The 13140-nt window shown below is 40.3% G+C and overlaps 1 protein-coding gene across 7 annotated transcripts in view; it reads left to right on the top strand.

Annotated features, from left to right (window-relative positions):
• Window positions 1-13140, top strand: part of ILRUN (inflammation and lipid regulator with UBA-like and NBR1-like domains) — a 115610-nt gene that overhangs the window by 43767 nt on the left and 58703 nt on the right. For 4 of the 7 annotated variants that reach the window (XM_074038338.1, XM_005553252.4, XM_065544124.2 and 1 more), the window contains exons 2-3: window positions 1500-1654; window positions 9634-9831. In XM_074038338.1, the coding sequence (XP_073894439.1) occupies window positions 1564-1654; window positions 9634-9831 (289 nt within the window). In that variant the 5' untranslated portion in view covers window positions 1500-1563. The remainder of the gene's footprint in view (window positions 1-1499; window positions 1655-9633; window positions 9832-13140) is intronic. The other 3 variants (XM_074038339.1, XM_005553253.4, XM_065544125.2) reach the window with 1 other exon arrangement.

Consider the following 13140-nt stretch of genomic DNA (forward strand, 5'->3'; position numbering starts at 1 on the left):
CGGAGCCTGGCACTGTTGCCTGGGCTGGAGTGCAATGGCGCTATCTCAGCTCACTGCAACCTCCACCTCCCGGGTTCAAGCGATTCTCCTGCCTCAGCCTCCCAAGTAGCTGGGATTACCCAGCTAATTTTTCAAGATCAGCCTCCCAAGTAGCCTGCCACCATGCCCAGCTAATTTTTTGTACTTTGTTTAGTAGAGACAGGGTTTCACTATGTTGGCCAGGCTGATCTTGAACTCCTGACCCCATGATCCGCCCACCTTGGCCTCCCAAAGTGCTGGCATTACAGGTGTGAGCCACTGAGCCCAGCCTTTACAAATGGCTCTTAAACCTGTAAAAAGATACTCAGCCTCTCAAAATCTCACTGAGATATATATATTTTTAACCTATTAGATGGGAGAAATCCAAAATGTTAGAGAAACAGCACTGATGAGCAAGTGGGGAAAATAGGCACACTCCTATATTCTTGGTGGGATCATTAGTGTATAACTTTTATTGAGGGAAGTTTGGATATATTTATTAAAACCACAAACTCTGTCACAGCAGTATCACTTACTAGGAATTTATCTCACAGATACACTTGCATGTATACAAAACTATGTGTGCTTGAACATATTTATGAAAGAGTTAATGACTGGAAACAAACTCAAAAGTCGACTGGTTAAATGATGATCCATCTGTATAGTGGTTACAGCTGTAAAAAACAATGAGGATGTGCTTTATGTACTAACAGAGATGTTTCCAAGATATAGCATTAAGAGAATAAAGCAAAGGGCATTGTATATTATGCTACCATTTGTATAAAAAAGAGGGAAAATAAGATTGTATATGATGTTTGCTTGAATGTAAGAAAGTTTTGGAAGGATATTTAAGAAAGTAATACGAACAGTTATGTCTGTGTGTGTGTGTGTTGGGGAAAAAAGAGAACATGGTTTTCTTTGTATGAAACTTCAAATTATGTGCACATATTACTTTATTTTAAAAAGTGGAGCTTCTGGCTGAGCTCAGTGACTCATGCCTGTAATCCTAGCGCTTTGGGAGGCTGAGATGGATGGATCGCTTGAGCTCGGGAGTTCGAGGCTAACCTGGGCAACATGGCAAAACCCTGCCTCTCTCTCTTTTTAAAAAAATATATTTAAAAATAATAATACAAAATAAAAAGTTGTGCTGCTTTGAATTCCATAGTTATAGAGATCTCTTTTAATTGATTTCTTTACCCATTCTTGTTTTCCTGTGGGTAACAAGGGAGATATCCTCATACTGTTGCTGATGGTACTAATGTTTGTTACTTTCTATGTGGGAAGAAAGTCATACACAAATTTGTTGGTCCTGGTGGTTTTCCTGTTGTTCCTCAGCCAGAATACAAGGCTTTAAAGACTTGTATGCCAGGAGCCTCAGGTTCTGTGACAAACCCTAAGAAACAGGCTTTTTCCTTTTGTTTAACAGGATAATATCGTCTGGACGGTACTGAAGTCTGTTGCCTTTTCTCTTTTTTCTGTAGGAACCTCCAAGCAGCAATTGGCGCCTATTATGACTTTGAGAGCCCAAACATCAGTGTGCCCTCCATGTCCTTTGTTGAAGATGTCACCATAGGAGAAGGGGAGTCAATACCTCCTGACACTCAGTTTGTAAAAACATGGCGGATCCAAAATTCTGGTAAGTACATAATGGGCAATCCTCCCTTGCCTAGTTTTCATTTTCTTAACAGTTAAATAAGAAGGAAATGTTTTAGCTTGTGTACGTGATTGTGTAACTGCGAGCTTTCTCTTACACATGATATGTAGCATTTTCTTGTACTGGTGTGATGACCAAACATTAGTGAAGTATCTCCTGCTCTAAAGTAGGAAGAAGAATTTATGTCTCATGCTTCTAAGCCACCTATAACTTAATGGGATCTAAACACAATCCAATATTGGTTTTGTTACTAGGAACTAGACTTGTATATGATGGAGTATTGTCTCCACCTGTACAGTTTTACTTCATCACTTTATTTCTGCTCTAATTAATCTTCCAGTCATTTCCAGCAGGCTAGAGGAGGTATATCCTTGAATAGAACAAGGTAGTTGGAAAGAGCTGTGAGCATCTGCTCTTCTGAAAGCTCTTTTTTTTTTTTTTTTTGCAACCAGAAGGATGATTGTCTCTGAAATTTCATTAGGTTATCTGAGACATTAATACCACTTTGAAAAATAGGATAGGAAATATGGGAATTTGCTCAAAATGGGAGACAGAAATTGTTGGTTAAAAAAAAAAATACAGGTTGGGTGTGGTGACTCAAACACAGAATCCAAGCACCTTTTTTTTTTTTTTTTTTTTTGAGACAGCAGCTCGCTCTGTTGCCCAGGCTGGAGTGCAGTGTTGTGATCATGGCTCATTGTAGCCTTGACCTCCTGGGCTCAGGCAATCCTCCTGCCTCAGCCTCTCCCGAGTAGCTGGGACCACAGGCATGCACTACTGTGCCCAGCTAATTTTTTAATTGTAGAGATGGAGTCTTCCTGCGTTGCCCAGGCTGATCTCGAACTCTTGGGCTCAAGCTATCCTCTCACTTGGATAGCTGAGATTACATATGTGTACATTGCACATGGCCTCCCAGCACTTTTACAGGTCAAGGCAGGACAGGAGGATCACTTGAGCCTAGGAGTTTAAGACCAGCTTTGACAGTGTAGTGAGATCCTGTCTCTACAAACAAGAAAAAGAAAAAAGAAAAAAATACAAGAAAAACATTGTTTTGATGTGCTGCAGCCTCTTTTAAGACACACTAGAAATAAGCTAACCATAGGCTGGGCATAGTGGCTCATGCCTGTAATCCCAGCTTTGGGAGGCTGAGGTGGAAGGATCACCTGAGGTCAGGAGTTGGAGACCAGTTTGGCCAACATGATGAAACCCATTCTAAAAATACAAAAATCAGCCAGGTATGGTGTTGGGCACCTTTAATCCCAGCTACTTGGGAGGCTGAGGCAGGAGAATTGCTTGAACCCAGGAGATAGAGGTTGCAGTGAGCTGAAATCATGCCACTGCACTCCAGGCTGGGTGACAGAGTGAGACTCTGTCTCAAAAAACATTAAATAAATAAAAATAAATACATAAATAAGTTAACCATAGTTCTTTGAAAATAGTGTCTCTGTGTCTAAATCTTTCCTTCCCTTTCCCTTTTCCTTTCCTTTCCTTTCTTTTCCTTTCCTTTCCTTCCTCTCTCTCTCCCCCTCCTTCCTTCCTTCCTTCCTTCCTTCCTTCCTTCCTTCTTTTCTTTTCTCTTTTCTTTTCTTTTCTCTTTTCTTTTCTTTTCTTTTCTTTCTCTCTCTCTCTCTCTCTCTCTCTCTCTCTCTCTCTCTTCTTCTTTTCTTTCTTTTCTTTCTTTTCTTTCTTTTCTTTCTTTTCTTCAAGGTCTCACTCTGTCACCCAGGCTGGGAGTGCAGTGGCGCAATCTTGGCCTCCTGGGCTCGAGTGATCCTCTTGCCTTGGCCTCGTGAGTACTTTCGATTGCAGATAGGAGCCACCGCACCATGCCTGGCTAATTTTTTAAAGTTTTTGTAGAAATAAGGTTTCATTATTTGCTCAGGCCGTTCTCAAACTCCTGGGCTCACACTATCCTCCCACCTTGGCCTCCTAAAATGCTGGGATTACAGGCATGAGCCACTGCACCTGGCCTTAAATTATTTTCTAATGACTTTTGGGAGCAGGCGTTGGGTTTAGTATTTCTCGTCACATCTAATGACAATTTATGTTGACTGATGGAGGGTGTTTTAACTTTCTTATTATTAATGAGTACTTCAGAGAAATTCTGAGAGGTGGAAAACTAGGCAAAAGAGAGTATTTAGCTAAAAATATGTGGTTGTGGGGGTGCCCTGTCTAGCAAGTTAATTTGATGTGAGATGATTTAAAACTCTGGGGACTCAAAGCTATAAAAGTGACCTTTTATTGATTTGGTTTACTTTTCAGTTCTTTACAATTCAGTTCTTTATGATGGAGAAAGACTGGCTAGACCAGCTTTTTATGTAAGAATGTACCTAATTGAATTGTTATTCTTAGTTTTTCTGGCATATTTGGAAGTAACTCTCCTTTGGAGGAAAGTTCAGTGTGTCATTGACCAAACACATAGTTTGGACTAACGCAATGTTGTGGATGACTCAGGACACCTGTGGCTTTGTAAAATTTCATTCGCCCCTTTCCTTTTTAGTTGTAACAGTGGTGCACTGTTAGTTTGGGAGGTACATGGTAACAGAGGAAAATAGCCATATTTTCTATTTTTCTTGAAATTCTTACTTGTTCAAAGTCTACTATACTTTGCGTAATTTCTTTCTCACCTTGCTTAATTTTGCCTGCTTTTAAAAAATATCAAGACAATTTCTTCATTTTATAGTAACTTTTATTTGTCATGTTTTTATTCTGAATTTAAAACCTGCTGTGTTACTGATCAAAAATGCTTTCAGAGGCTGGGTGCAGTGGCTCACACCTGTAATCCCAGCACTTTGGGAGGCCAAGGTGAGCAGATCACTTGAGGTCAAGAGTTCAAGACCAGCCTGGCCAACATGGCAAAACCCCACCTACTAAAAATTCAAAAAATTAGCTGGGCATGGTGTTGCACGCCTGTAGTCCCAGCTACTCAGGAGGCTGAGGCTTAAGAATCACTTGAACCCAGGAGGCAGAGGTTGTAGTGAGCCAAGATTGCACCGCTGCCCTCCAGCCTGGGCAACAGAGCCAGACTCCATCTCAAAAGAAAAAAAAAAAAAAGTTTTTTGGAGTCTATATATATATTTTTTTTTTTAAATAAATGAGGTTTGTTTGGAAAGTGTGACTTATTCAAGTTTTATTTGTTTATTTTAAAGTGAAGCCAGTACCTTGTTTACTTATAGTGAAAACAGTGAAAATGGCCTGGCTTTCTGTGAGCTCGTCAGTGTTTTTAAATACTGAAAGTTGTTAGAGTACTGTTGAAATGTTTTAAATACCATCTTGTGGCAGAATGACCATTTTATATTTCAGAAAGCCTCTTGATATATCTGCTTACTTACTAGACTGTTACTTGGGCTAATGGGGAGCTTGGGGAGGTTGATATGCAGTAGTTAGAATGTCAAATCAGAACCCCCAAAGCCTACCTTTCGTGTTGACTTACAAAAATCTCTATTGGTGGGCCTGACTGCTTTTCCCCTCTGCATTTGCTTTGTAACCCCAGTTTAAAACAGCCTCTGAATCTCTTTCCTTGTGTGAAAGGGCATTCTTGTGCCAAACAGATCTTGAAAGGTGAGGTAGCAGTTGCTAGAGATTTTATCTTTCAAGGTGCTTTGAATAAATAGGTTTTCTCTTCTTCTGGAAGTTGTCCACCCAGCTGTAGAGTAGTTTTATATCTATAAATTGGATGTTTTCCATTTGGTTAAGCAGAATCCGGCCACCCATAACTGAGTATCAGGCATATTATTTGAGAGAGGAAGAACATGCATGTGCACAGGTTCTTTGGTGTCATCCTAATCTGGCCTGAGTTCTTTCTGTAAATAGAGTAGTAACATAGAAGTAGGGCAGGCCCTGGCAATTTTTCCTCTGGCTGTCTTACTCTCATTCATAACCTCCCTAAGAAGTAAGCACTCACTGAAAGAGCTACATAAATAATAATTTTCATGCACTTCTGTCTTGTCATGTTTTAGGCGTTCAAATATACCACAGATGAGACTGATAGGAACTTCATACAGTTGTCCCAATAGCTTTCCCCAAAGAAGGCAAACGTCACACGCTGTTTAAAATTAAATTCCTGGCCAGGCGTGGTGGCTCAACCCTGTAATCCCACTACTTTGGGAGGCTGAGGCGGGTGGATCACCTGAGGTCAGGAGTTCAAGACCAGCCTGTCCAACATGGTGAAACACCATCTCTACTAAAACTACAGAAAAATTAGCCAGGCATGGTGGCAGGTGCCTATAATCCCGCCTATTCGGGAGTCTGAGGCAGGAGACTTGCATGAACCTGGGAGGCGGAGGTTGCAGTGAGCTGAGACCGCGCCGCTGTACTCCTGCCTGGGTGGCAGAGTGAGACTCCGTCTCATAAATAAATAATAAATAAATAAATAGAAATAAACTCCTAATATTTTTTAAGTCCTTTATTAGATTTGCAAAAACAGAACTGAGACATTTAATAACATAGATGCAGAATTCTAGGATTCAGACTTCTGTCACTGTGGAAGCATTGGAAGCTTAGTAAACCTGAGCAGGAAACTTGGGAGTTAAAATGAAAATTTGAAACTGTCCCTCTAAAAATGTGAGTAGACAGAATTCTCTTTACCAGCACCTAGAGCTTCTCAGTGCTCTGTTGTACAATTGTAGTGAATATTAAGCCGAGCATGTTACAATAACCCTAGTGTTTCTCTGACTTTGGTGAAATTTTTGTGATTGTCATATGAGAGGGTATCTTGGGCATATAGATCCAGAGTTGTCATTATTTTTTGAACTTCATAGAAGTGAATTAAAGGGATGGGAAAAGAACTTGAGAAAGAACAATTATTTCCTCCATTTTTCTTTTAGTGCATTAAAATAGTTAGCTTTCTGCCTTTCTCTTCAGTATGATTCTAGAGAAGATAATTTTGCTTCTTTCATTCAACACATTTTATTATGTTCCAGTCACTTTATTAGGTACAAGGGAGAAATGGTCACAAGATTGATGAAGGTTTCTGCTTTCATGGAGCTTAATATGAAATGCAGTGTCCACACTTATAAGGGTTAAAAAGGAGATCATCATTAAGGTTTGTCTTCTGCATTGCTATTTGGATATTCCTTACTGTCTCCAGACTATTTCTATAATTGTATATACTTACTAAGTCCCAGGATTTCTGGGACTGTTGGACTTTTGATTTTTGTGATGCTTGCTATCATCTCAAAATTGTAACATGACAGGTTTTTTGTTTTGTTTTGTTTTTACTTTATTTTAAAAAATAAAGTGATATTTCATATCTGGAGAATTACAACCTTAATTATATACTTGATTGTGATACTTAACTAGGAATGTCATAAAACATGGATTAGTTTTTCTTTTCTTCTAGATAGAAATCTATCCCCCATTAATCCAGTTTGCAACTGAGACTTAATTTAGAGCCCAGTTCTATTATACTTCTCGAATTCAGATTTCAGGTATGCTTAGTGTAGTCCAGACAACTCACTGTATTTCCCTTCCTTCTGTATCAAACATCAATATCTTTGACCTTTTCAGAGTTACTTGACCTAACAGTTGTGACTATAAGAACTATATGTATCATTGATAATGCTCAGAAGGCAGATGATTGGTTTTTCACTTCATAGCCAATGAACACTTCAGAGTTGTTGGTGGATAACTCTTCCAGTTTTTTTCCCAGAGGCTCTTTAAATACTCCACTGAGAACTGATAGGTATCTGGAGTACCAAGAAGGGCAGGACCCTAGCCAAATGCCAGTGTTTAATGTTACCGACTTAATGTTTTACCGACTAACTCAGTTTCTCTGGAATATAGCAGCACTCCTTTTGCACAGCTAAGATGACCCAATCATCTCAGCTGCTTGTGGTTGTGCCTAGGAGAGCTAAGTCTTTTTCACACCCAGTCTTGGTTTACCTTATTTTCTTATAAGTTCAAAAAACAGACATATTTTTGGGTTTTCATAAAAACAGACATTATCTTGCTGCAGGTATATGTGTATGTGTATGTGTGTGTATGTGTGTATCTTAAAGAATAACTGTGGATTTAGCCCCATGATAGTAGTATAGTTTTTCTCTTGGATTTTGGTCTTTAAAGAGACTGACATTTTGTAAGGTGCTTCATGTCAGCTACTATTCTGTTTGTTGTAAGACAAATAGGCTTTTGCCAGACCTCAGAAATGAAGAAGATAAATTGCATGTATTGTCAGTGTGTCATCCACAACCTTTCCACCAGCAGTGGTTGCCCTTTATAGGGTTAACTTAGGACATTTTGTTGGCAAATTTTTTAAAAAGAAGGTATGCTGAAACATAGTGGCCACTGCTTTAGCTGCTACCCCTTAAGACCCAAGGAGCACAGAGGGTGCCATTCATAATGGAGCTGAGATTTCAGGAATGGAACTCTGGTTTCCTTTCTCTGTCTGGTTTCTTTCCAGTAGTGAGCCATCAGGTATGTCAGAACTGGGCACTTAGAGAGCAAGGAACTGAGGCATCTTAGAGTACTGATAGGAGATAAATGACAAGCACCCTCTGTTCTGAGAGTCCTGCCATGTTCAACTTTTCACAGTGGTGTATTTTTATAATGAATGTATATATTCCAAAAAAAGATATATAGAGGTTTCTGTCTACAGTTAGAAAGGAGTTTATCAATTGCTGCGTATTGGAGAGACTTCACAGGAAAGATCACATCTAGTCACTGTGTGGCTGCCTGTACTGCTTGACTAGTGGGAACTAGTCAACACATAGATTTCTCATGAATTAGTTACATGAAAATAGGTACACAAGAGTGGGTACTGGCCGGGCGCCATGGCTCATGCCTGTAATTCCAGCGCTTTGGGAGGCCGAGGCGGGCAGATCACCTGAGGTCAGGAGTTCATGATCAGCCTGGCCAACAGGGTGAATCCCCATCTCTACTAAAAATACAAAGATTAGGCCAGGTGCGGTGGCTAACACCTGTAATCCCAGCACTTTGGGAGGCCGAGGCGGGCGGATCATGAGGTCAGCAGTTCGAGACCAGCCTGGCCAACATGGTAAAACCCCATCTCTTGTAAAAATACAATAATTAGCCAGGCGTGGTGGTGTGTGCCTGTAATGCCAGCTACTCAGGAGGCTGAAGCAGGAGAATCGCGTGAACCTGGGAGGCGGAGGTTGCAGTGAGCCAGAGATCACGCCATTGTACTTCAGCCTGGGCGACTCTTTACTCTATGAGAGTTACAGGTTAAATCGTGTTTGATTTAACCTGTAACTCTGTAAAAATGTATCTCCCTTTGACACGTCTGATTGACCCTCCTTCCCATCCTTTCCGCAAGTACCTCCAGCTGGTGCCATTGTTCTTGCAACCACAGTTCATTGATGTTATCAGGGGAGATCACCCCATTATTTATATTTTCATCACCACCTGAGGTCTAAACTTTTACTGCCTTTTATATTCATGTGATCTCTTGAGCTCTTGAGAATTTTATAGTTATGGACCCCAGAAGAAAAGTCATACTTCAGGCAAAAAGCAATTTTAAGTTGAGAATAATACCATTAAAATTACTCCTTGTGTGCTTCATCCTCTTGTTTCTGTGGAAAAACTGGCAACAATCAGATATACTGTGAAAATGGACATATGTTACCTTTTAGTAGACAGAGCTGTCCCCTAAACGTGGGCCTGTGTTTCATCTCCATGGCTCTTCATGGACATTATTCTTAGGTTCTACAGATTCAGTGTGATGTGTGGCCTTCCCTGGAGTCACCTGAAACACTCATTGTCTTGAGGAACTGCCTTGCTTTTGCCTTATGTGCTTCTTCATAGGGTTAGATTATTGGTCAGAGGTTGTTGGTTCTGATAATTCCTTTTGATCAGTTGTGTGAGACAATATATGGCTCAGGTGTATGTGGTTAGGTTTACGTATGTATGTGAGAAAAAGAGGCCTCTTCTACAGTTTCATAATAAACTGCACCCGGCATAGGACCATTGATTGCCTAACATTTTTTTCTTTTGCTTGAACTCAGGGGCAGAGGCCTGGCCTCCAGGGGTTTGTCTTAAATATGTCGGGGGAGACCAATTTGGACATGTGAACATGGTGATGGTGAGATCGCTAGAGCCCCAAGAGATTGCAGATGTCAGCGTCCAGATGTGCAGCCCCAGCAGAGCAGGAATGTATCAGGGACAGTGGCGGATGTGCACTGCTACAGGACTCTACTATGGAGGTGAGTATGTCCTTGTGCAGCCCAGGGTGAAAGAACTAAGGTAACATCTTACAACATCCCCAGTGTTGCTCACGGAGCCTGTCAAATTGCATAACAGGGCATGGCCTCTTTTTAACAGTCACCCCATGCAGGTAAATGATTTGCATTTTATGACTAATTGATTTAGTCTAGTGCTCTTTCTTTTATCCTAGGAATATAATTTAGTGACCTGTACGAGGTATTATATTTTGCATTCTAAATAAATATTTAGTAGTGCTATTGTTTTTATTATATAAGCTGGTAGATGCTATAAGAGTACTAAAGGCAGTCCTTGTTCTCAAAATCTCTAGACACAAGTCATATAAAACAGATAATGCACAAAATGTGCATACTTCTTCCAACCTACTTGTCAAACTGCTAACATATCTCACTCCCTTCTCTTTATTGCCAGACTTTTTGAGCAGTGACCTGTACTCACTGTCTCTTCTTTCACATTTTCCATACACTCTTCATCCCAATTTATCCTTTATCCTCTCCCCACTCCAATGAAAGTTAATCAGTGACTACCCTGTTTCCAAATCCAATAGCCTGTTTACAGTCTTCATACCAGCTGACCTTTTAATGATCATTGGCACCATACTACACATGTTTTTTGAAATATGTACTTTCTTAGACTCATAGGACATCTCTCCTGTTTCTCTTCCTCTTCTCTGTTCTTTCTCTGTCTCTGTCTATTCTCAACTTTACCCTGGGATTCCTAGATTCTCAGTTGAGCCCCATTCATGGTTGGTGACCTCATCCACCCATGTGGCTTCAGCTGTCACCAGTATACCATACACGGCGATGCTCAAATTAATATCTATAGCTGTGGCCTCTTTTCAGAACCCCACACCCGTGTTTTAACTTGTTGTGGGCAGAACTTTTAGCATCTCCCAGACAGAATTTATATTTGCTGGACATGGTGGCACATGCCTGTAATCCCAGCACTTTGGGAGGCTGAAGTGGCAGAATTGCATGAACCCAGGGGTTCGAGATCAGCCTGGGCAAAACAGAGAGACCTTGTCTCTACAAAAAATAAAAATAAATTAGCCAGGCATGGTGATGTGAACCTGTCATCCCAGCTCCTTGGGAGGCTGAGGTGGGAGAATTGCTTGAGCCTAGGAGGTCAAGGTTGCAGTGAACCATGATCATGCCACTGCACTCCAGTCTGGATTACAGAGTGAGTCCCTATCTCAAAACAAAACAAAACAAAACAAAAAAAACCAACCTTATATCCTTCTCATTGGCATGATAATCGGGTCAGAAACCTGGGAGCCATCATTTGTTCTGTCATTCCTAATCACAAACTGATTCCTATTGATTGCACTATATCCTATGTCCTGGAGATCAAAAACAAATAAATAGTACTTGCCTTCAGGGAGCTCTTAACTGGACTCATGGCCTGTAGGCCAGTGGGACCTTTGGAGTTATTTCTAGAAGTCCTAGAATTAATGATCTCATATATGTTTTTGCAGCCAGTGGCAACTTTAGAAATGTTAATATTAGAAAGAGTCTCATAGTGCTTATGTGATATCATTCTTTGCCTAAAGCTTTTGTACCTACTGTAATGAAGCTAAACTTCTTGGCACAGGATATAAAGCTCACGATCTGGCCTGGCCTCATTTTCACTCCCATCTTCAGTTATCCCCTAACTCCCCAACAGTCAGTCCCCAAAGATGCCATATGCTTTCACTTCTCCATGCCCTTGCTCATTTCTCTCATTGCCTGAAATAATCCTTTTATTTCATCAAATTGCTGCTCATCCTCAAGGCCCTGCCCGAGTCACCTTTCCTCCTTGCTTCCTCCCCCTTGCCTACTCTCTCCACTACCCTAAGAAAATTCATCCCTCCCCCTTCATTAATATCATGCACATGCTTGTTACTATATTTAACACATTGTATATTAGGTATTTGTTTTGCTTATCCGATTTTTATCCCATGAAATTGTGAACAATTTGTTGAATAATTGAATAATCACATATCAAAATGCAGAGAGATTATTTGTCCTGTAGGACTCCTATAGTCCCTGTAGGACTCCATTTTCAGGCAGTGTCTGGTAAGAATCCCCTCACCTGGGGTTAGAAGTCGTTTCTCCCACAGCTGAGCTCCTTTATATTAGCTCCTCACTTCTCACTCCTTTGTTTCTTCTCTTGGCACTTTACCTCTTTCTACCCATTTAGTTTGATAAATGTCTCATGTCACCTTTAAAACTGAAGGTGACACATGTCTGATTTATCTTTGTAACTCTCAGAAATGTTGAGCTTAATGCAGAATGGAGAGTGGCTACTTAGTAAATTTTTTAAATACATGCCACCATTTTTAAGGGGAGAAGAAGACAATATACATGACTTAAAAATAAAAAAAAAAAAATCCCTTTGATGAAAAAATACTACTTATCAATGTTCCCTAGTGGTTAAGAACACTAGTCTTGTTTTATGTGTGTGTGTTTTTAGTGTTAAATTTAAAATAATTATCACTGTGTGGGACATTACATTTTATACTATAGCAACTCTCTCAAATTCAGAAGTAGTTGGAATATAAATATGAGGGGACTTTAAAAAGATCTTGGAAAAATGGAATTAAAAGATAAAAGTAAAGGCTGGGTGCAGTGGCTCAAGCCTGTAATACCAGCACTTTGGGAGGCTGAGGCAGGCAGATCACTTGAGGTCAGGAGTTCAAGACCAGCCTGGCCAACCTAGTGAAATCCCGTCTCTACTGAAAATATAAAATTTAGCTGGGCAGGTGGCTCACACCTGTAATCCCGCTACTCGGGAGGCTGAGTCAGGAGAATCGTTTGAACCTGGGAGGCAGAGGTTGCCGTGAGCTGAGATTGCGCCACCGCACACCAGCCTGGATGACAGAGTGAAGGCTTCATATCAAAAAAAAAAAAAAAAAAAGATAAAAATAAGATATATAAACTTTATTTCTCAGCATAAGCTTCATCAAGTTCAAGACACTTTTGTAAGTCATGATAACAGCCATTTAGTCCATCCCCAAAGAACTGAGGGTCCTAGGAATTTAACCATGTAAATGCAGGTTTTTTTACATTATTATTACAAGAAAACTGGGTGTCCATTAAAGATTTTTTAAGACTAGGAAACAAAAAGAAGGTAGAAGGAACCAAATCAGGACTGTAAGGTGGATGCCTAATGATTTCCCATGGAAACTGTTAGAAAATTGCCTTTGGTTGATGAGAGGAATGAGCAGGAGCTCATAGTGGAGTAGATCTTTTTCTGCTAAAGCTTTGGCTGACTTTCTTAAAACTAACACACACACACGTACTTTTTTTTTT

The sequence above is a fragment of the Macaca fascicularis genome, chromosome 4 (genome assembly GCF_037993035.2).
Source record: "Macaca fascicularis isolate 582-1 chromosome 4, T2T-MFA8v1.1".
Taxonomy (NCBI): domain Eukaryota; kingdom Metazoa; phylum Chordata; class Mammalia; order Primates; family Cercopithecidae; genus Macaca; species Macaca fascicularis.